Source organism: Capricornis sumatraensis, chromosome 16 (genome assembly GCF_032405125.1).
Source record: "Capricornis sumatraensis isolate serow.1 chromosome 16, serow.2, whole genome shotgun sequence".
NCBI lineage: Eukaryota > Metazoa > Chordata > Mammalia > Artiodactyla > Bovidae > Capricornis > Capricornis sumatraensis.
The window spans coordinates 52,989,249-53,011,977 of NC_091084.1; the positions used below are offsets into that span (position 1 = coordinate 52,989,249).

The 22,729-nt window shown below is 53.8% G+C and overlaps 1 protein-coding gene across 1 annotated transcript; it reads left to right on the plus strand.

Annotated features, from left to right (window-relative positions):
• The first annotated feature begins 468 nt into the window (after window positions 1-468).
• On the plus strand, window positions 469-19,049 carry ATG16L2 (autophagy related 16 like 2). The gene is made up of 18 exons (XM_068988363.1): window positions 469-587; window positions 2,437-2,536; window positions 3,077-3,167; window positions 8,582-8,655; window positions 8,922-9,173; window positions 9,286-9,351; window positions 9,698-9,811; window positions 10,836-10,898; window positions 11,426-11,534; window positions 11,871-11,976; window positions 12,700-12,770; window positions 13,026-13,097; window positions 13,206-13,326; window positions 13,654-13,759; window positions 14,737-14,886; window positions 15,094-15,141; window positions 15,253-15,354; window positions 15,662-19,049. The coding sequence occupies exons 1-18, from the start codon at window positions 470-472 to the stop codon at window positions 15,747-15,749; spliced, it is 1,851 nt and encodes a 616-aa protein (XP_068844464.1). The 5' UTR covers window position 469; the 3' UTR covers window positions 15,750-19,049.
• Window positions 19,050-22,729: the final 3,680 nt, after the last annotated feature.

Sequence of the window (22,729 nt, forward strand, 5' to 3'; positions counted from 1 at the left end):
GATCTTGAGCGCCTCGAAGAGCAGGGTCCGGGTGTGAGGGGATCTCCAGGTCCCCAGTTTAGTGCACCGCCTGCTCCAGAGTGTCAGTTTTTGTTGACTTCGGTCCGGGCGCGGTGGGGTTAAGGAACACAGGCCCCGCCCCCCGGAGGCCCCGCCTGCGGAGCGCGCCAACAGGAGAGGGGAAGCCGTCTCAGAGGCTCCGATCTCGGTCCTCGCTCACAGCTCCTACTGCCATAGGAGCTCCTAGGGAGGTGAGACATTCTGTGGACTCCTGATGGTCTAGACCCTGTCGGCGGTTCCCTCCTGGATTTGTTCCGTTCTCCCCCCCAGGACCGCACTTGGTACAATCCGGGGATTCCCCGCCGCGGCCCGCCCCCTGACGTCACGGAGTCCCCTCGGGGCCCCGCCCCTGCCCGGCCGCGCCTCCCTCGACTAGAACCGCGCGCGGTGCTGGCCAGAGAGGGCGGCCATGGATGGGCCCGGCGACCCCGGCGCCCCCGCCGCCCGCTGGAAGCTCCACATCGTGCGGCAGCTTCGACAGCGGGATCGAACGCAAAAGGCCCTATTCCTGGAGCTGGTGCCGGCCTGTGAGTGCACTGCGCCCGGGGACCGTCGAGGGGATGGGGCTCCGGCCCGGGGAGAGGGTTTGGCTGGCTCTTCCGGTTGTGACTCAAGTGCACCGATGCCTTGTCGCCTCCGAAGCCTGGGGCCTTCTGGCCCCGCTGTCTATTACGCCCCATCTCCGACTAGCCAGCGTTCCTACCTTTTCCGATCCAGGCTCTGCGGAGATCCCCCCTCTCCTGGACCGAGCTCCCTCCTGGTTTTCCCGCTCTTTCTCGCCCCTCAGGGCCTGGGCTGGGCTGGGCTTCCTATGCATGGGTTCATAAGCGTGTGTTGGATTTTTAGGGTCTCTTAGCCTTCCCTCCATTTGGTCCCCATAAGAAAGTGAAAGATCTCGGGACTGGCCAGAACAGCTACTTCTAAACTCTGAATCTCTAGAGAGGGAGCTCCGAGTCGGAGGTTTCGCCATAGACAGGTGATCCTGGTTCAGGTTTTTGGAGCATCTCTGTGCCCAGCTAACCTCAGCCTGAGGGGGACGTAGGGGCTCCAGGCTGCAGAGGGAGGTGGCTGAGCCTGGGGAAGTCAGATTCTGAGAACTGTTTCTGGGGAGCTGGTCAGGAAGGGGTGTGGCCGTTCAAGCCAGGATGAGCAGGTGTGCATCTGTTTGTGCACCTCTGGTTATCTGAGATTGTATGTCTGAGGTTCAAAGTCTAACCACAGTCCCTCCAGCTCCAACACTGGTCCTAATCTTGGCTGCTGCTTAACCATCTCCCCCAGCCTCACAACTGAACTTATTGCTCTTGTCCTGGGACATGTCTTTGCAACCTTCCAAGCTGTTGGTCCTCTCTGTTTGGGGATGTGAGGCCAGCCCTCTACCTGTAGGCAGCCTCACTTCTCCAGGGCTCTGATGGACAATGGAACCCTCCAATATGAGAGAGGAGTCACCCCTACCCACCCCCTGAGAGCTGCAAATCTGTGGGAGTGGAGTGATCCTGGAGGGCTGAACTCAGAGACATTGCAGGTCCAGTTTTCTTTATGGTCTTGGACAAATCTTAACCTTAAGCCTTGGATTTCTCACTCATAAACTGGGCAAAATGGCATCCTCCTTAGATTTGCTAGGGGGGCCAGAACAATGCCCTGGGGCTTGGGGTGGGGTTTTGTGTGAGAACAAGGTCAGCAACCTAGGTGATCGACCTAGGTGACCCATAGGGGACAGGGAGAAGGAAAGGGGCTGAGGAGTCAGGCCTGGGCCTCACCTCTACCCAACCCTGAAACTGGTGAGAAAAGAGGAAATGACCAGGGATCCGGGTGGAGGGGCTGTATTCCAGGGTCTGTAACAGAAACTACCAAACTCAAGAACTTTCTGTTCTGGCCTGAGGGGAAACTTACAACAACCCAGGGGAAGTCAGGACTGTTTTTTAGTACTGATACAGAAAGCTAGAGCTCCTGGAAGGGAAGTATCTTGCCAAAGGCCACAGGCTAGTGGAGCTTAGTTTGTTTCATCACTCTGGGGCCAGGCCCTTCCTTGGGGGAGGTTGAATCAATCCCTGGCCCCTTCCTTCCCTCGAGACCCTCAGCAGGCATTGGCCAGCTATCTCGTTTCCCCTAATGGTTGTCCTTCTCTGTCCCTGGGAGAGCAGGTCTTCTCCTGGGAGGGCCTGGGGGCTATGCTCTTAGGAGGCTGTGCAAGGGCTGGAGGTCCTGATGGAGCTACACTCACCCTCTGCAGGCAAGGCAGAGCCCAGCCTGCCAGTGGCTCCCCCTTCTGCATCACTGGACTCCTGCAGCCCTCCCAGCCAGAGAGGTAACTTGTCTGCCTGGGATCTGCTGGAAAGTGTCCATCTCTGCTCCAGGCTCACCCTTTTGTACCCCTAGATAACCGCCTCCTGGAGAAAGCTGAGCTGCTGGCCCGATTCTCAGAGAAGCTGCAGCCAGAGCCAAACGATGTCACTCCCTCTGTCCACCAGGGTCCCTGGTGAGTGTTTGTGTCTGTGGTCACAATGGGCTTCCTGTATGCAGGCCCTGCCCCCACCGCCTCTGCTAGGTTCATTCTCTCCCTGGCACCTCATTGGCCCTTGGCTGCTGCCCAGGGGAGGGGGAGGCAGGCTCTTGAGCCTTCCCCCAGGCCAGCTGCTTAGAATGTCCTTCTCAGTTCATTTCTCTGCCTTTATCCCACCTCCTCCCCCTCCGCACATCTGTCTTTTTGTTTGCCTGCTCCTCACCTAATGCCTACACAAAGTACATGATGCCACCTATTCCAAAGAAGGAGTGAAAATGAGAACCAGGGATGGGTTGGGGCTCAGAATTGGGAGGGGTCCTGGCAGGGGAACTCTGGGGCAAGCCCAGAGCAGAGGAGTCATGGGCAGCTCCAGTTCCTGGAAACTTGATCTTTCCTCTGCTGACTTCTGGGCTCCCACCTTCCTCAGGAGAAACTGCATAGCTCTGGCTTCAGACTTTTCACATGCGTCCTCTGGATGAATGGTGGGAAACGAACACCACTCTGATTGGTTGGCAGGGAGAAGGAGTCAGACCAAGGCCTCTCACCAGCAGCTCTGAGGGTGAAGTGGCAAGAGGAGGCGGAGGGGCTCCGGCTGGTGTGTGGAGAGGTAGGCGGGGCAGGGGTCTGAGAGAGAATGGGTGGGCCCAGGATCCAGAACTTTGAGGCTGGGAGACGTGGTCCAAGGGAGCCAGCAAGTGAGGGAGATCCTCCAAGTCCAATGCCTTGAGGCCAGACAGGGCTCAGAGTGCTCTCGAGCTTGGCCCTGGCAGCGTAGGATGAAGTGGGCTCCAACAGCAGCTGGAGGAAGTGAGGTGAGAGCTCGGGGAGGAGTGTGAGGTGTGCAGCAAACAGGCAGCCTCTGTTCCCCTTGGATGGTGCAGCCTGCTCTGCTCATCACTTGCCCTGCAAACCCTGGGGCCCAGCACCAGCTGACAGTACACATTTGCAGACTGAAAATAAGGTGGTCCACCTCCGGGGCAGGGTGTGCTACCTCTGCCTGACACTGACCACCCCCACCTCTCCTGCTGCCATGGCGTCTCTGGGCTTCTGTTGCTTCTGAACTTCCTTTTCTGGCTACTTGCCCTCCTCTTTATCCCCCTCCCTGTAGATGTGGGTGTTCTTTAGAACTTGGGTGGGTTCACTGACTCCCATGGACTTGCTGTGTTTGCTAACTCCCAGATCCGTCTCTAGCTCAGGTTTCTCTTAGGAGCTCCAGACTCTTTCTCAGCTGCTTTTTGGACTTCATATCTAAAATCAGATTCATCGTCACCCCTGTAATAATATGGTCAACACCAGTTGATGATACTGGGTTAAGTGTTACTTCAGCTAATCCTCTACTTTATGGCTTCAGAGGAAGCAGAGGCTTTGAGAGGTAGAGCCAGGATCTGAACTTTCTCATACACGAATCTGCTTTCTGTGATCTCCATTTATTCTGTCAATAAATATTTATTGACAAGTACTATATTCAAGGCACAGGCAGAACAGCAGTAAATAAGACCTGGCCCCATGAACCTTCTAGTCCACTGGAGGAGGCTGAGGAGCCATTACATACCTACCTAGATGTTGTTGTTCAGTCACTAAGCTGTGTCCAACTCTTTGCAGCCCCATGGACTGCAGCACACCAGGCTTCCCTGTCCTTTGCTATCTCCCAGAGTTTGCTCAAACTCAGGTCCATTGAGTTATTGATACCATCCAACCATCTCATCTTCTGTCATCCTCTTCTCCTGCCCTCAATCTCTCCCAGCATCAGGGACGTTTCCAATGAGTCAGCTCTTCACATCAGGTGACCGAAGTATTGGAGTGTCAGCTTCAGCATCAGTCCTTCCAATGAATATTTAGGAGGATTTTTTTTTTTCCTTTGGATCAACTGGTTTGATCTCCTTGCAGTCCAAGGGACTCTCAAGAGTCTTCTCCAACACTACAATTCAAAAGCATCAATTCTTTGGTGCCCAGCCTTCTTTATGGTCCAAATTTTACATCCATACATGACTACTAGAAAAACCATAGCTTTGCCTATATGGACCTTCAATGGCAAAGCGATGTCTCTGCATTTTTTTTTACTTTAAAAAAAATTTATTTTTAATTGATGGATAATTGCTTTACAATAGTGTTAGTTTCTGCCATACATCAACAGATGTCTGCTTTTTAATACACTGTCTAGGTCTGTCATAGCTTTCCTTCCAGCAAGCAAGCATCTTTTAACTTCATGGCTTCAGTCACCATCTGCAGTGATTTTGGAGCCCAAGAAAATAAAATCTGTCTTTTCCATTGTTTCCCCATGAAGTGATGGGACCAGATGCCATGATCTTCATTTTTTGAATGTTGAGTTTTAAGCCAGTCTTTTCACTTTCCTCTTTCACCTTCATCAAGAGGCTCTTTAGTTCCTCTTCACTTTCTGCCTTTAGGGTGCTATCATCTGCATATCTCAAGTTGTTGATATTTCTCCTGGCAATCTTGTGATTCCAGCTTGTGCTTCATCGAGCCTGGCATTTCGCATGATGTACTCTGCTTAAAAGTTAAATAAGCAGGGTGACAATATACAGTCTTGAAATACCTCTTTCCCAATTTTGAACCAGTCCATTGTTCCATATCCAGTTCTAACTGTTGCTTCTTGACCCACATACAGGTTTTCTCAGGAGGCAGGTAAGGTGGTCTGGTATTCCCATCTCTTTAAGAATTTTCCACAGTTTGTTGTGATTCATACAATCAAAGGCTTTAGGGTAGTCAGTGAAGCAGAGATAGATGTCTTTATGGAATTTCCTTGCTTTCTCTATGATCCAGTGAATGTTGGCAATTTAATCTCTGGTTCCTCCGTCTTTTCTAAACCGAGCTTGTACATCTGGAAGTTCTTGGTTCACATACTGCTGAAGCCTAGCTTGAAGAATTGCCAGGTCACTTGCTCAACTAATGTCCAGCTGGGACTATGAACCCAGGGAGAGCCTCTCCCTCAGAGCCCCTACTGTAGTTGCAACCACATTTGAGAGGTGATTCTCAAACATCTGAGCCCCTTTCTGGGCCGTGAGCACCCCAAGGATTGAGATGTCTTTGCTCTGACTCCATTATATCTCTGGGGCCTGTCTCCACAATCCATGCTGATGAATATTTATAGACTAGGTGATAAATGGGAGAAGGAAATGGCAACCCACTCCGGTGTTCTTGCCTGGAGAATCCCAGGGATGGGGGAGCCTGGTGGGCTGCCGTCTATGGGGTCGCACAGAGTCGGACACGACTGAAGTGACTTAGCAGCAGCAGCAGCAGCAGCAGCAGCAGGTGATAAATGAGGTAGATACTTTGGCCACCTGATGCGAAGAGCCAACTTGCTGGAAAAGACGCTGATACTGGGAAAGATTGAGGGCAAGAGAAGAAGGGGGCGACAGAGGATGAGATGGTTGGATGGCATCACTCAGTGGACATGAGTTTGAGCAAACTCAGGGAGATAGTGAAGGATAGGGAAGCCTGGCATGCTGCAGTTCATGCAGTCACAAAGAGTTGGACATGACTTACTGACTGAACAACAACAGTGGGACTTCCCTGGTGGTCCAGTGGCTAAAACTCCACACTCCCAATGCAAGGGGCCTGGGTTTGATCCCTGGTCAGGGAATTAGATCCCACATGCCACAACAAAGACCCGGCACACCTAAGTAGTTTTTCTTTCTTTTTTTTTTTTTTTAAAAAAAAAGCATACTTAAGAAAACAAGGTAGATCAGTCCCCCCTCCATTGGTAGTTAACAGTCAGGAAACCCAGGGTCACCTCTGCCCCCTTGCAGCCTTCCATCCATCCTGAGCTAGTCACCAGCTCATGGATCCTGCCTCCAAATCCATCAACTTCCACTTCCTGTACCCTGTCTGACCTGGTCCAAGTTATTCTCATTACTCTCTGGATAACTCCTCTTTTGGCACCCCCTGCATTCTCCATTCAGCACTCAGTGATATATTTTTAATAATAAAAAATGATCTCTATTAAAAAAGACAAGTGATACACAAATACATGCTTGTTGTGAACGTTTCAAGAGAACAGAAGTCCATAGAGTGAAAAAGTAAAAGCCCCTTTCGCCACTCTCCCCATTATCAGTGTGGTGCATATTCTCCAAAGCTTAGCCTGGCTCCCCAGTTGGGTTCTCCAGCTTCAGGTTGCATTTCCTGCCACTCTCTTGTCCTGAGCTCCTGGTTCCCTTGTCTGGGATGCTTCCAGGCACCCCTTGTCCTCAGCACTCCCTCCTCATGACATCCTCAGCCACAAACCAGTCAGTTCCCATTGGATATGCCAAGGGACAAGGAGAGACTTTTTCTTTAATTCTTAGTCCTGTTTCACATATCACAACAAGCATGTGTTATCATTTTAACTTTTTATTGAAATAATTTTAGATCCACCGGAAGTTGCAAAGACAGCACAGAGAGGTCCCGTGCAGCCATTTACCCAGTACCTCCCACTGGTTACATCTTACGCCTGACTGTAGTACACACAGTCAGGGAATAGATGTTAGTATGAAGTGTATACAGTTCTTTGTCATTTTGCCCCCTGTGTAGATTTGTGTGCCCATCAAGATACAGCACAAGTTCATGACCACCCCGTTTTAGTCACAACTCAGCCCTCCCCTCAGACCATCCCTAACTCCTAACCACTAATCTGTTTTCCACCTCTATTATTTGAGTTTTGAAAAGCATCAAAAAATACTGAATCCCAAAACATCAATGAAAGTATATGATAGGTGAGGAAACAGAAGTGATGGTCAGATTGTTGAATGGTGGAAGGAATTATAAATGTTATAAACTGGGCCAGGGACTTCCCTGGTGGTCCAGTGGCTAAGACTCCATGCCTCCTAATGCAGGGGGTGCAGGTTCGATTCTTGTTCAGGGAACTAGATCCTGTATGCCGCAACTGAGATCTCATGTGCTGCAGCTAAGACCTGGCACATCTAAATAAATATTTAAAAAAAAACACAAAAAACAACTGGGCCAGTTATAGACCCTGAATGTGCAAGGCCCCTACCCCAGTCCACTCACACAGGGAATCAGTGCAGGCAGACACCAACCTTGCTCCTCAGCTCGTCTCTCACCAGGCCCACGTGAGGAAGGACACAGGGACGGGTTAGTAGCAAGAGCCCCCAGCTTCAGTGCTCTCATGCTCCTCTTGCCGCCGTGCTGGGAACTGCTTCCCTAAGCATCTGTCGCTCTCACTGACCCTTCAGCTCTTTGGTTTCCCCAGCTCTTGGCTCTTGGATGGACGGTTCAGTAAGGCAGGGTACAGATGAGATGACCCTCCCCCGACTCTGGGGCTGGGTGCGGGTCCAGTATTCAGTCTGGGCCCTGTGCTCCCACAGTCCATTCCTGTTCTTAGCCTGCGTGCCTCTGCTCAGAGCATCTTGTTGCTCTCTGGGACTTATGCTTGGTAAGCCAAGGCTTGGAGACGCGAGGAACAGAACACACATCCTTTGAACATTAGCAGCCCTTTACTTGGAGCATGTTAGGTGGCCTGGGTTCAGATATCAGTTCTGCCACTTAGCTGTATGACTTTGGGCAAGACACTCAGAGAAGTGTCAATGTCCTCATCTGTAAACTGGGGAGAATGGCAGTAACTACGAGATTATAAAAGAGTTGGTACTGTAGAGTGCTCAGAACAAGACCCAGCGCATGTTAAGTGCTACATAACCAGTCACCATTATTTGAAATACTATTCCTTACAGTAATTCAGTGTTACCCTACGAGGTAAGCACTGCTGTTCGCGTTGGACAGGTTCAGAGCTGTTAAAACACTACCGCGGGTCACAGAGAAAAGTGGCGCTGCAAGGAGTGAAACTCCGGTGTTAGGCTCCAGAGCCTAAGGCCCTTCCGTTGATCCCTGAAACGGCAGTGTATTCCTGTGCTTGATGCCTTAGCTGTCTGCTTCTCAGCTTTCTGCTGAGCTAGGGGCGGGTGGAAAGAGAGGCATACCTCGTCCTACCAGCCTCTCCAGCCGGAGAGGGGCTGGAGGCTCTGCACACAGGCGCCCATGCCTACCTGTCCCGCGCCTCCGCCGCTGCAGATGGCCTACCAGGTGGTGGAGAAGAGCGAGACCCTGGGCACTTTGGAGTCGCAGCTGGAGGAGCGGCAGAGCAGGTGAGGCGCGGGCGGGGCGCTCCTCGGGGAGGCTCCAGGCCATCACTGCCGGGGTGGGGGGCACGCGGTCACCCCACGGGTCTCCAGAAGGGCCCGACAGCGTAACGCCCCCAAGGCCTGTGGCTGGTCGCAGAGGCCGGGAGATGCAGGACTTCGAGGGAGACGTGGCTTAGCCTTCGCGCTGGCAGCGTGGCCAGGAGCAAGTCTGTCTCAGCTCTCAGACCGGTTCCCCCAGGGTGGTGACGGAGATGCTCCCGGTCCTCTAGGCTGGCAGCTCTGAAGGCCCGCGTGGAGCAGCTGGAGGAGGTTCGGGCGAAGAAGGCCGGACAGGTGCACGCGCGGCGCGCACTGAATGAGGAGCAGCGGGCGGCTTACGAGGCGCTGCGCGCGCGCGTCGGGCACCAGGAGGCGGCTCTGCGCAGGCTCGAGGAGGAGGCTCGCGACCTGCTGGAGCGGCTGGTGCAGCGTAAGGCGCGCGCCGCCGCCGAGCGCAACCTGCGCAATGAGCGCCGGGAAAGGTGAGAGCGCCCCGGGGCTCAGGCTGGGAGGCGAGCTGTCCTGGCGGGGAGGGTCCTGACCCCCCTGTCCCAACACGGGAACCACCCGACTCTGGAGGCTTTTTTATCCCAGGGCCAAGCAAGCGCGGGTGTCCCAGGAGCTGAAGAAGGCAGCCAAGCGGACAGTGAGCATAAGCGAGTAAGAACGAGGATGCGCCGCCGGGGACCTGTCTGCCGAGCCTCCGCTGGGGGCTCTGCAATGCCCTGTCCCCGGCCGCTACTGTTCTACCCCGCCCCTACCTGCCTGCGGCCATCTGTGCACCTGACCACAAGTGTGCACAGTCACGGTGCCGAAGCCCCCAGGTAGACTGAGCCCAGGACACGTGCGGACACAGGTGGTCATAGGAGCCAGCATCTGCGCCCACCACACATGCTCGCGCACTGACCCTCGTCTCTGGGGGTGCCCGTCCTACCGAGTAGGGGACAGGGGCACGGAGGGGCTGGCCTGCTCCCTTGGCCGTCCTAAGCTTCATTCTCTCTCCCAGGAGCCCAGACACACTAGGCGATGGGATCAGAGAGGAAGCAGAAACTCAGGTCCTGGCTGCTCAGCCAGGATACCTGGAGAGTGAGGCTGGTGAGAAATGGAAGCGGCCCTTCAGGTGAGGACTGTCCCAGCGCTCTGAGCTGGCCCCCTCCAATCTTTTTAAGGTGAGGACTATCCCAAACTCTGAGCTGGGCCCTTCCAGTCTTCCTAAAGGACCTTGGGCCAGCCTTTGGGTTGAGAGGGCTTTGTGCAGAGACTGGGGTACACTTGGACCCCAGGGCAGCTGAAACTTCAGTAGCTGGAGCCCCTTGGGGTCAGTGCCATGCCAGGGACTCCAACCTTTGTCCTTGCCTTTTTCCTCCTTCCCAAGACCAGAGCTCTGGGGCTGGGATGGCAGGTTGGTGAAAGAGGGTGACAGGAGGGAGCCTGTGGGCAAGGCCCAAGGCTCAACTGTCACAAGCATGTGTGTACATACATGGGGACATCAGAGCATGTATGTGTACAGACTTAGGTGAGCGTGCCTGAATGTGTGTGAAGCATGTGTAGATGTGGACTCACATGGGTGGGACCTGATTGAGGCTTCAGTCCTTGGGTGCCCCTCCCTCCATCTCCCTCATCTATCTTGATTTGTCTGGCATTGAAACTGCCCCCCTCCTCTAGCCCCTTCTTGCAGGTGGCTGGTGTCCAGGCCTCAGGGTGGTGAAGGAACCCTGGGGAGGGGCATGAGATGCTGGTCCCCAAAGCCTTGGCAGCCCTGGTGGGCCAGGTCATCTCAGGACACATGCTTTCCTGGGTATTTCTGGGATCTAGGTTTCCCCACGCCCCTGTCCCCAACCTTGTGCTATCTCAGGTTGGGGGCACCTCCATCCTACCCCACAGGTCCCAGCTCAGCCTCCCATGAACTTTTGTTGGGGGGGCACCTAGGTGGTGAGGCAGTTTTTAGCTATCATGGTGAAACTGGGAGACTTCATTCCAAATCCCTGCCCTCCTCCACCTTCCTGGGACTGCTTTGGGTCACCGTGCTCTCCTGGCGTTGGAAGAGTACGTTCTTGCTCTGGCTAAAGAGTGTAGGGATGAATGACTGTGGTCCACACACCCACTGGCCAGTCCCTTAAACATCTCTCTCGATTCTGCCCCAGGTCAGCCTCTGCCACCTCCCTGACGATGTCCCGCTGTGTGGATGTAGTGAAGGGGCTTCTGGAGTAAGTGTGTGTGCAGCGCCGTGTGAGTGAAGGTGCTGGGCACCTTGGATGCCTGTGTCAGACTCCTGGAGCCCAGGCCTGGGCTGTGTATGAGTCCTGGTCTGTCCTTCCATACTCTGCCCAGCACTGTGTGTATGTATGTCTCTGCTGAGCCCGAGGCAGGAGCTGGGTGCATGGCCTCATTCTTCGCCCCTGCCTGGCTGTCTTCTGGGCTCTGCCTCTCATCCAGGGTCCTCACAGGGGACCAAGGGCTCCAAGGTGAGGCCAAACAGGAACTACCACTCATTTGGGAAACAGAGGCTCAGAAATGTCAGGGCTTCGATCAGGGTCACAGTGCCAACCAAGCAGTGCTCCGAGGTTTCTCAGGATCCACCGACCCCGCCCTGCTTCTGTGCTTGTCTTGGTGCCACTGGCCATGTTCTGCCGCCTTCTGTGTCTGCTTCCTGTTGCGGTTGCTTCAGGAGAGCTTGAAGGGCCTTCTCCCTCTCAGAAGGCCTTGCTGAATGCCCTCCTGACCCCTACCCCAGTTTCAAGAAGAGAAGAGGCCACTCAATCGGGGGAGCCCCTGAGCAGCGATACCAGAGCATCCCCGTGTGTGTGACTGCACGACTTCCCACCCAAGCTCAGGATGTGCTGGTAAGGAGGAGCTGGGCCAAGTGCATGGGGTATGATATGGGAGTGCAGGTCCCAGGAGCAGTCTCAGGAGGCCGGGCTTGTGCTGGGAGCCCTTCGGCATTTTATAATGAGAGGGAGAGACAGGAGGCCAGGTAGGGGAGTACTGGGAACATGGAAGGAGGCTGCTACCAGGGTCCAGTCAGAGGTGATGAGGCCCTGTGGGGCCAAGTTTGAAACTCAGAGTTCAGAGAGGGACCCCATGTGTGCAAGGATGCGTGACAGAGAGCTGGCTGTGAGTGTGCACAAAGAGGCGTGTGTGGCAAGGACCAGGAGCACTGACCTCCCTTTTCCCCACAGGATGCCCACCTCTCCGAGGTCAGTGCTGTTTGTTTTGGCCCCAACAGCAGCCTCCTGGCCACCGGAGGGGCCGACCGCCTCATCCTCCTCTGGAATGTCGTGGGAGGTGAGGGTCGCTGCCCACAGGCAAGCTCAGTCCTTTCTCTCCAGACCTCACCCTCAGCTTGCTCCTTTGTGGGAAAGGTGTTGGGTTTCTTTGTGTCTCCTCACCCGGTCAACCTTGTGGGCAGTGGCCAGATGACCCCTTGGCAAGAGTTCTGGGCTCAGTGCTTCTAAGAAGGGCAGAGCCTCTCACCTCCTGGAGTCGAGGCCTGCACAGTGGGCAGGGCTCAGCTCAGATGGTCCCCGTTGGGGTGGTGAGGATACCATGTCAGGACATTCTACGGGGATAGACCCTTGAGCAGGTCTCTTGGGTCCACCAGGCCACCTAGCATCACTGAGCTCACAGAACGGAGTTCTGAGACAAGTGTTAGCTGTCTGCTCTGTGCTCTGCAGATGGGGGTGCACTGGGGAGTGAAAGCTGGCTCCTGGAGGCTTCCTGGAGGAGGCGAGTCCCCAGCTGCCCGGCCTGGCTTGCTGTGTGACTAGGGACAGTCCCTTCTCTCTAGTCCTCTCCAGACATCTGTGAGATGACCTGCAGCCCCCTGCTGGCAGTTCAGGAAGGTGCAGCCTCTAGCTAGGCTCCTCCGACCCGTATCTCCCCGCCCCCAAGAACGCGATTCTGTCCTCTACCTTGGGAGAGATTCATCTTCCCACTCACAGTACAGGGTCCTCTGTTCCATGAGATTAGTGACTTCATTTCGCCTGTTCCTTCCCCTGGTCCCCCCAGGGCACCTGAAGGCCAACCAGACCCTTGAAGGAGCTGGCGGCAGCATCACCAGTGTGGACTTTGACCCCTCGGTGAGAGGACCTGGGTGGCATGGGATGTCCCTCCCCGAGTCTCCACACTGGGCAGGTGGGGCTCTGGGACCCAGGGGAACATCATGGGTATCCTGAGCCATGTGTCCTGAGAGGGTGCCTGGATAAATCCTTCTCCTGGGCCTCGATTCTCCTCTGCCTGCCTGGGTGACCTGGGCCAGGGGAAGCGCTGAGGCGGCCCGACTCTGGCTTTCTGGCCAGGCCCAGGATCTCTCCTTTCCCTTCCCTTCTCCCCAGGGCTCCCAGCTATTGGCAGCTACTTACAATAAGGCCGCCCAGCTCTGGAAGGTTGGGGAGGCACAGTCTAAGGTGAGGTCTGACTGGGGAGGCAGCCTGGGGGACAGGGGTCACGCCTCGGGTGGAGGGGTTGGTGACGGGGTCTTGGCCATGCCCTTGATGCTTCCCTGGGATGTGCAGGAGACACTATCTGGACACACAGACAAGGTCACGGCTGCCAAATTCAAGCTGACAAGGCACCAGGCGGTGACTGGGAGCCGGGACCGGACAGTGAAGGAGTGGGACCTCTGCCGAGCCTACTGTGAGGCCCAGCCCTCCCTTTCCCCACCCACCAGGACCCTCTCAGGCCAGGCCATGGGGGGCGGCAACCTGATCTCTGGGAGGGGCTCCAAGACTTACAGGCATTTGGGATGAAACCTCCTAAGGCTCCTCTTCTGTCCTCCATTGGTGACGCTTTCCCTGGTTTCTTGTGACCTCAGGCTTTGGGCTGGAAAACAGGGGCCTGGGTTCTAGTTCTGGGAGGACACTACCTCTGGGGCTTCTGGGCCTCAGCTTCTCCACACGTCCAGTGGGCTGGCTTATAATAACCCTTCTCTGAGTCCAGGGCTCTCTCTACTCCTTGGTTTAGGTTCCAGGACCATCAACGTCCTTTCCTACTGTAACGACGTGGTGTGTGGGGACCATATCATCATTAGTGGTCACAATGACCAGAAGATCCGGTTCTGGGACAGCAGGTGATAGGCACAGGCTGTGGGCAGGGGAGGTGGGGACAGGGCTCCTGTGTTCTCTTCCTTTTTCTGGCCATGGAGCAGCTGAGTGTACCTTAGGGAAGTGAGGCTCTGGTGGCCTCTGTGCTGGGCTTGGGCCCTTGAAGGCTTTGCAGCCTTGAGAATCGTGCCTCCTTATTGACCCTTGGTCCAACCACTATATTCTGCTGGGTCTTGCCAACCGAGTCCCATGTTCAGTTCAGTCACTCAGTCGCATCCGACTCTTTGCAGCCCCATGAACCACAGCATGCCAGGCCTCCCTGTCCATCACCAACTCCTGGAGTCCACCCAAACCCATGTCCATTGAGGCGGTGATGCCATCCAACCATCTCATCCTCTGTCGTCCCCTTCTCCTGCCCTCAATCTTTCCCAGCATCAGGGTCTTTTCAAATGAGTCAGCTCTTCGCATCAGGTGGCCAAAGTATTGGAGTTTCAGCTTCAACATCAGTCCTTCCAATGAACACCCAGGACTGAACTTCTTTAGGGTGGACTGATTGGATCTCCTTGCAGTCCAAGGGACTCTCAAGAGTCTTCTCCAACCTTCTCCAGAAGTGGTGTAGTCACCCCTTTTTAGTCAAAAAGCACCTAAGAGCCCAGCGTCAGGCTTGAATGGTTTATAAAAATAGCTAAGGCTAGACCAGAGCTAGAGCCAGCCCTGCCTCAGGCTTCTTCCTCATCTGTAGCAATTGCCTTTGAAACCCTTTGGTTTCCCTTTCACATATTTAAAGACAGACTTTCATTGCTTTTCCCCCCAGCACTTTAGTGGCTCAAAGGTTTCAGGGGCTCTGGCTTCAAGTAAGTTCCCGCTGGAAGGGGCTGGCTGTGGTGGGAGATTAGGTGTCCGCCTTGGGGCCTGAGGGGTGCTCTGGACTTTTGTTGGTCTATCAGGAGCAGCCTTGTCAAGGAGGTTGCTCCTCACCCTCGTCTCCCTTCCTGCTCCTTAGGGGCCCCCGCTGCACCCAGGTCATCCCTGTGCAGGGCCGGGTCACCTCCCTGAGCCTCAGCCATGACCAGCTGCATCTGCTCAGCTGTTCCCGAGATGACACACTCAAGGTCATCGACCTGCGTGTCAGCAACATCCGCCAGGTGTTCAGGTACCTGCCTTGTGTCCACCGGCCCTGTGGCTTTGACTGGGGCAGCTGGGCCTGTGAAAAGCCTGTTGTCGGGGGACACTCCGTGGAGGCCCCTCTGGACCAGGGCCTGCTGAGGTGCCGAAGCCCTTGACAGAGAGGAAGCTCGTTCAGTTTTGGGCTGAGGGCAGGAAGTGGCAGCCCCCTCCATCCTGACCTGTCTATTCTCAGGGCTGATGGTTTCAAGTGCGGTTCTGACTGGACCAAAGCCGTGTTCAGGTGTGTCTGCGAGAGCACCCATGCCTGAGTATGTCCTGTCTGTCTGGGTGTCTGCATGTCCGTGTCCTTACCTCTGGTCTCTTCTCTCTTGCTTTGCTGTGGCTCCTGCAGCCCAGACAGAAGCTATGCCCTGGCAGGGTCCTGGGATGGAGCCCTTTACATCTGGGACGTAGACACGGGGAAACTAGAGAGCAGCCTTCGGGGAGCCCACAGGTGAGCATGGCCACTGACCACCACCCCAGCCCCACTGCCAGTCCTGCTAAGCTGATCCCAGGTCCTGACGTGCTTGGGATCTGGAGTTCCCGGCCCTCGTCCCATGACTCCCATCCCTGCCCCCTCAGAGCCCTTCACAGTTCACAGAGTATTCCCATGTGCACTTGGGTCCACTCCCACCACAGCCCTTAGAGCCCACTTTACAGTGAGGTGATGGGCACAGAGAGGCCCTCACACAGCCAGGTCCAGTGAGGAGGGGCAGGGCTGGCTCCCGACACTCCTAAATCCTGTCCCTCCCTCTCCTCAGCGCTGCTGTCAACGCTGTGGCCTGGTGCTACTCTGGGAGCCACGTGGTGAGCGTGGACCAGGCCAGGAAGGTTGTGCTCTGGCGCTAGCGCCACGACTTCCCTGCCTGAGCTGAGGCTTTGGTCCGAAGCCTGAAGCCGGAGGAGTTCCCTGCTGCCCCAGACACTCCGGAGCTAGCAGCGGGGTGGGGGTGGCTCAGGGTGTTTAATGGGTAGGAAGGCCTGGCAGGACCTGGCCTGTTGGTTTAAAAACGTGTGGGTTGGTGTGGAAAGAGGGGAATCACAGTATTATTATTATTTTTCTTTTGTTTCTTCACTTTCCCAGCAAAAGTGGGGAAAAAAAGTGCATTTAAACTGGTGTGTGCTTGCTTCTCTTCAGCCTTTAGGGAATGGAGAAGCCTCTGGGCTGGAGGCATACGGAGACCCAGGCTTGGCTCCTGTCCCTTCCATACAGAGCCAGGGCGGAGCGGCCTGATCAGGAGACAGCAGGAAGAAAGGCCCAGAGGCAGCAAAGGGCAGTGGCTTTTGGAGCTGTGGACATTTCACCTGTGCTCCAAGACAATCCTGGTCCTTGGGCTCTCTCTTCAGGTGCCCAGGGTAGACTGAGGCTGAGGAGGGACCATGTGAGTTCTGAGAGAGGAGGAGCAACAGAGACAGCCTAGAGGGGGCCCTGTGGAAAGAAGCCTAAAAAACCAGAGCGACGTCAGGTACTCTGAATACCAGGCCTGCCTTTAGACTGGGGCCATGTTTGTGCCCCAGAGGCAGACCCTGGAGTGGGTGGGGAACACCCTCCATGTGTCCAGCCATGGGCTGGGCCAGGGCCTTCACTTACTTTAGCATCAGATTTAATCCACATGACAAGCCTCTAGAGCAGACTTAGTAGGGTGGAACCTGGGCACCCCACTTTCTTCCCCAACCGAGGGCATGGAGGAGGGTCAGCAGGACAGCCACTGCCAGTCACTGGGTGTCGAAGGGGATGCCTGTCTCTGAGTGATTGGGGCTGACCTCTGGTGGTCTGCTTAGTTGAGATTCAAAGGCTTTACTCTGGAACTCTCAGCCTCCTCCTTTTATTACCTTACAGAATCCTCCCTGGGGATTCCTGATGCCAGTCCCAGGGTTTCGGAAACCATTTCCAGGATGGGCAGGAGAGAGCTAACACCCTTTACTCTGTAGCTAGACTGTCTGGGTTTGAATCTCTGCTCTATTATTTAGTACCTGAATGATTTTGAGGAAGTTACCTTCATGTCTTTGTGCCTTAGTTTCTTCCTCTGTAAAAGGGGCTAACAGTAGTATCTACCTCAAAGATTGTAGTAAGGACTCAGTGTATTAGTATCTGTAAAGTTCCTGGCGCACTGGATACCCAAATCTACACTCTGCTGATCCCAGCTCACTCACCACCCTTGGCCCAGCTCTCCCCTGGGCTCTGGTGACATACCCAGCTGCCTCCCAGGCATCATCTCTTCTCACACCCCACATCTTCTTGGGCACCAAGTCCTGGGGCTGTTGTGTCTAACTCTCCATTCCTGCTGCCACTGCAGGCCACCTTCTCCTAGACCTGCTCTCTCTCCAACCTAGACCCCTCTTTGAGACCCCTCTTTGCCACAGCCAGAGTGACTTTCTGAGGATGCATGTTGGTCACACATCCGGCCCTTTGAAGTTCTCTACTGCCTGCAGAGAAACTCCTTGCCCGCAGGATGTGGCCCTGCTGGCCTCAGCTGCATCTTCACCTCCTTGCTCCTCTGCAGTGTGTCTCACACAGGGTTTTCTCTCTGTCCAGAATGTTCTTCCCGCCCAGCCTCTAATTCACATTTGTCCTGTAGGATCCCCTGAGAGCCTTTCCTCACCTGCCAGGCCGGCTAGGAGCCTTCTCTATTTCTGTGCCTCCCTGCTTTGGGTCTGCCTCTGTCTCAGTCAGGGAGCTCTTGAAGGAGGCCAGGATGGGAGCAAAGCACTCTCTGGGATCAGGCCTCAGAGCCACAGAGAAAGCCTCAGGAGATGTTTATTAAATGATTAAATTCTCTTACTCAAGGACTCAGCAAGTCTGACAGTCGAAGTCTCTCGTGGCCACCAGGAGTCAGCAGCCGCCTAGGTCTGCCGAGGCCTTTCTCCCACCTCCTGGGGTGGAAAGACCAATGCTTCCAGTAGCCGCCATTACTGAGCTGTCAGGCCCTGTGCCTTCTATCCAGTACCTTGTTCTCCCAACCACCTTGTGATGTAGCTATCTTACAGATGAGAAAATCAAGGCTCAGAGAGGGTAAGTGATATGAGGTCACCAGAGCTGGGACAGCTGGACTGTGGTCTTTAAACTTTTTTTTTTTTTTAAAATATCAGAGAATCTGGGCTCCCAATTAAGCAGAGCTATAGGGTATTCCCTGCCATGCTCCAGCGGTGTGCCCACGGCCCCCACCACCAGGTGGGCGATTCTAGCTCCCTGGGCTTCCCTGGTGGTCCAGTGGTTAGGAATCCACCAGCCAATGAAAGGGCCACCGGTTCAATCACTGCTCCACATGCTGCAGGGCAGCTGAGCCCATGTGCCACATCTACTGAGGCTGTTCTCTAGAGTCTGCGAGCTGAAACTACTGAAGCCTGCCCGCCTAGAGCCTGTGTTCCGCAACAAGAGAAATCACTGGAGACACCTGTCCACTGCAACTAGAGAGTAGCCCCCTCACTGCAACGAGAGCAAGCCTACATGTAGCAACGAAGATCCAGCAGTCAAAAATAAAATTTAAAAAATCTACAGAAACCCTCCCTGCATCTTTTCTTCATTCTGGCCGTGGGAGCCTATGTCTGAGCCTGGACGGTTAGTATCCTTTGAACTGAGGGACATGCAGGGCTACAGGAGGGACATGAACTTGATCCTGGAAGGCTGTTACCAGTTCCACCATCTGGGGCAAGGACCTCCCAGGAGTGCAGTGGAGACTGCTTAGAGGACACAGAAGCGGTCATCGGGAAATTACCTGACTCAACTCCTGGCACAAGTGCCCTCCATTCCCCTCAAGCCTCCCTTTCTTCATGGGGCAGCACACGCTTTCTTCACCTCAGGGAGCACGTGCACACCTTAATTTACTTGGAGGGAGTACTTCCTGAAGGGGCAAGTCTGGAGGGTCAGAGATGGGCCCAGGCATTCCAGGGAATGAGGCAAGTGTGAGGAGAAGGGTTGGCAATGCCACACAGGGGAAGATCTCAGAGGGGTGCCAGCTGGGCAGGCTACACCTCTAGTCTTTGCAGTCCTGGGCAGCAGAGCGGGCGGGGCCAGAACCCTGTACGGAAGACTGCTCTGGGTTTCCGCGCTCCAGTCGCTACTCAACCTACTCTGAGGTTGCTGGCCTGTTTGTTCCCTAAAGTCCAAACTGTCGCCTCTGGGACTTCCCTGGTGGCCCAGTGGTCTTTGCAAGGTAGGAGGCACAGGTTCGATCCTTGGTCAGGGAACTCCACATGCTGCAGAGCAACTGAGCCTGTACGATGCAACTACTGAGCCCGTGTGCTCTGGAGTCTGAGCCACAGCACAAGACCCCATGCTATGCTACAGAGATGCTGAGTGCTGCAGCTGAGACCAAATAAATATTTAAAAAAACCCTTCAAAACTGTTGTCCTTGCTGTCCATATGGATGGGGGTCCAGAGAGGAACCAGCAGAACTGGGATAAGAATCCAGGCTCCTGATTCACTCTTCTCAAAACTGGACTCAGGTTCTGCAGAGGTGCTGACCCATCTTCTGGAGGCCCGGTTCTAGGTTCCACTCCCAGTTGTCTTCCTGAGACCGTGGGCAAATCACAGGGGGTGGATTTCCCCACCTGTGAGACCCTGTGCCATGGCTCTGGGCCTCACCAGTGGGGACCTGGCTCTTCCCCGGGTTGGTGTACAGACATGAGTACCGCCTCCTCTGCTAGCCTGAGGCTTGAGAGGGAGATGTGACAGAGGCTCTTGTCCTGGGCTCCTACTGTCCCTGGTCATCTCCCTATCCTGGGAGAGGCACCTTGGCTTCAAACTGCTGTTCCCAAGTCACCCCCACCAGACACGAGCCCTCTGGTGACAGGAATGGGAACCGAGCCATCCGTGTCTCCAGGACCAGAATGTGGCCTGGGGCAGGAAGTTGCTGACTAGACAGTGACTGAGTAGAGGTGGTCCTGGACCTTAGATCTGCTCTGGAGGAATCCTGGTGGCATGAGGCGTGGCCCCATCTGCAATATGTGAAATGCCGTGTCTGGTACAGGCTGTTTTCTTTTTATAGATGCACATTTCACTAGTCAATAATATTTCAGCTTATCTCTGCATTATCTTACTCGATTCTCCTGGCTCTTATGAAGCTCGTATTGTCTTCTCCTTCCCACTTTACAGATGAGAAAAGCAAGGCCCAGAAAGGTGAAGGGATGAGTGTAAGGTTACAGCTAAGTGAGGTAGCCCAGGGACTTGAATACAGGTCTCTTGACCACTCTCCTGCTGTTCACAGGAGCAAGTGAGTGACAAGAAGCATGCGTATTTGTTTAGCACACAGTGTGGAAGAGGTGTTCCTTTCTGTTGTTTCAGGATAACATTCCAGTAAAGTATTTCCAGACCAGGGCTCTCTGAAACAGACGGGGCAGAAGTATTGCATTTGTGTTTTCAGCCAGTGGGACCAGGGGAAATTGGTTCAGGAATGAGACGCCCTCTGGAATTAATTCTTGACAGATCAAGTGGTAACAGCCTCTAAGAGGAAACTTATACTGGTTGTGTTAAGTTGTAGGATTTGGGGACAAATTACAACTCTCTCCTTATACACTAAAATTCCTGTAACTTGGTTGTATTTTTGTCATGAAAAACAGCTTCATAATGAGCAATTAAATGCAAAGATTCAGCCAGATTGTGTCATAAAGCCACTCAGAGGCCAAAGAAATAACTTGCCTCACTACTGAAAGCTTTGGCTGGGTTCCCTGGGCAGTGAGGGAAGGGTGCAGCACAGTGAGATTACAACCCAGAGGAAGGAGTTTGCTTTGTCCTGGTGGAGAGTCCAGTGGCTTGAATCTTCAACTTCTGGCCATTCCGAGAAGTCTGTTTTAGTAGAGTCTTCTCAAATACTGTGACTTTTGTGTGTGATGTTCTCATTGTGCATCTAGAAACTGAACTTACCTGGAACCTAAAGGTTGGATGAGTCCTTGGAAATCATCTCATTCTGCTCCTTTTAAAGCTGGGGGCTGTGGTAGCCCAGTGGAAAGGGTATCCATCAGGTGGTGGCAGGGCTGAGGCTGCAGGATATCCTCCCGCTCGTTTCCGCCTGCCTGTGGTTGTGGGCTGGGGCGGCTGGGGCGGGTTAGAGAGGAAAGGGATTCAGGTGATGCGCTGCGACTCTGCTTTGGCTGCCTCACGTTTAGCTCCTATGATGAAGGAGGCCCCCCCTATAACTATGATAGAGGGGTGGGGCAACCAGCTTAATTCTGTCCCCTGGTCATAGACCAGGCCTCTGGTACCAACGGTAGTGTTAAATGTGAGCAGCTTTCATTAGGAGGGGAAGACAGAAGATGGAGATGATATTAATGTGTATTGATATTAATGTGTATGCCCTTAACATATTTATGGTAAGGCACTTTCACACCCACTCCTTCCTTTGGGCCTTATGACAGCTCTGGAAGGACAGCAAGGCACAGCTCTGTAGGGGAGGTGCTGAAGGTTAGGCAGTGACGCTGAGGAAGACCACGCTGTGCCACACACTTCACATGTCCTTGGAGCCACGGCATAGGTTTCTGATGGGGACACTGAAGCTGGGTCCCACAGCTGTCAAGTGGGACCCAGGATTTAACTCAGACCTTCTGAGTCCAAAGTCCACGTTGTCTTCTATGCTGTTGGTGGGAGTGTCGACAGATATGATTCTTTTGGAGGCCAATTTGGCAACATCTAACAAAATCAAATCTATACATATTATTTGTGGTGCTAGTGGTAAAGAACCTGCCTGCCAATGCAGGAGATGTAAGAAATGCAGGTTCGATCCCTGGGTCAGGAAAATCCCCTGGAGGAGGGCACGGCAACTCACTCCAGTACTCTTGCCTGGAGAATCCCGTGGACAGAGGAGCCTGGTGGGCTATGGTCCACAGGGTCACAAAGAGCTGGACATGGCTGAAGTGACTTAGCACACAGCATGACAAAATTAACTACACACATATATTTTTAACTCTTAAATTACATATTTAGGAATTTACCTGATATTTTTACTGGAACAAATTTATAAACAATAGGTAAAAAGGTATTAATTTCAGCTCTCTGAAAGCAAATGAATGGATACAGCCTCAACATCCATCACTATAGGAATGTTTAAATCATGCTATATCCAAACAATGGAATATAATGCTGCCTTCAGAAAGAATGAGGTAAATCTAAATGTATTATATAACTTCACATATGAAAAAGGTAGTGTTGGCACATGTAAGTTCTATGCACAGAAAATGTCTGGAAGCTTACATATCACACTTGCCCAGCTCTGGAAGAGGAGGGTTGTGGGGGCCTGCCTCAAACAGTGGTCCTCACTGGGGTGGCTAGTAGCCAGATGGACTCAGCTTTCTACCTGGAATCCTCCAGCCATCCCTAGAAACAGTAAAATCTCCTTCTCTTGCCTCATGACTCCTCAGGGTAGAGGTTTAGGAAAAGGACAGAGGAGTACAGAGTGCCCACGGCCTGCAGTCGCATCAGTCTGAGGGGACTCAGTGGCCTCCTTCTGGCCCTCGCAGCTGCAGATCTGGGGCTCCCTCCTCAGTCACCTCAGCACATTCTCCGCCTCTCCTTTCTGGCACATATCATACAGTACTGTCCTCAGGCGTATCCTTCTTTTTACCTCCATGGAAAGAACCTTGACGGCCAAGGCCACAACTTACTTATTTTTATCTCTAGCATTCAGGGTATTACCCCTGACAGGTGGGTGGCACGAAGGGCTGTCTGTCCCATGGATGGGTTAATTTACTTCCCTCTCTTTGTATCTGTTGTAAGATTTAAAGGAGGGCCTGAGAGTGTCTTTAAAACAAACACTGTCTATTTGGAAAAGCCTGTTTACCCAAATCTTCTTATAAGAAAAACTTAGAAACGTAATTCCATTGTTTTTTATTATTCA

Bases quoted from the DNA above. Each gene is read 5' to 3' on its own strand.
- ATG16L2 (XM_068988363.1), top strand. From the start codon at position 470: ATGGATGGGCCCGGCGACCCCGGCGCCCCCGCCGCCCGCTGGAAGCTC. The intron at 9,352-9,697 runs GTAAGAACGAGG...TCTCTCTCCCAG, and splicing joins CGGACAGTGAGCATAAGCGA to GAGCCCAGACACACTAGGCG. The intron at 10,899-11,425 runs GTAAGTGTGTGT...CCCCTACCCCAG, and splicing joins GTAGTGAAGGGGCTTCTGGA to TTTCAAGAAGAGAAGAGGCC.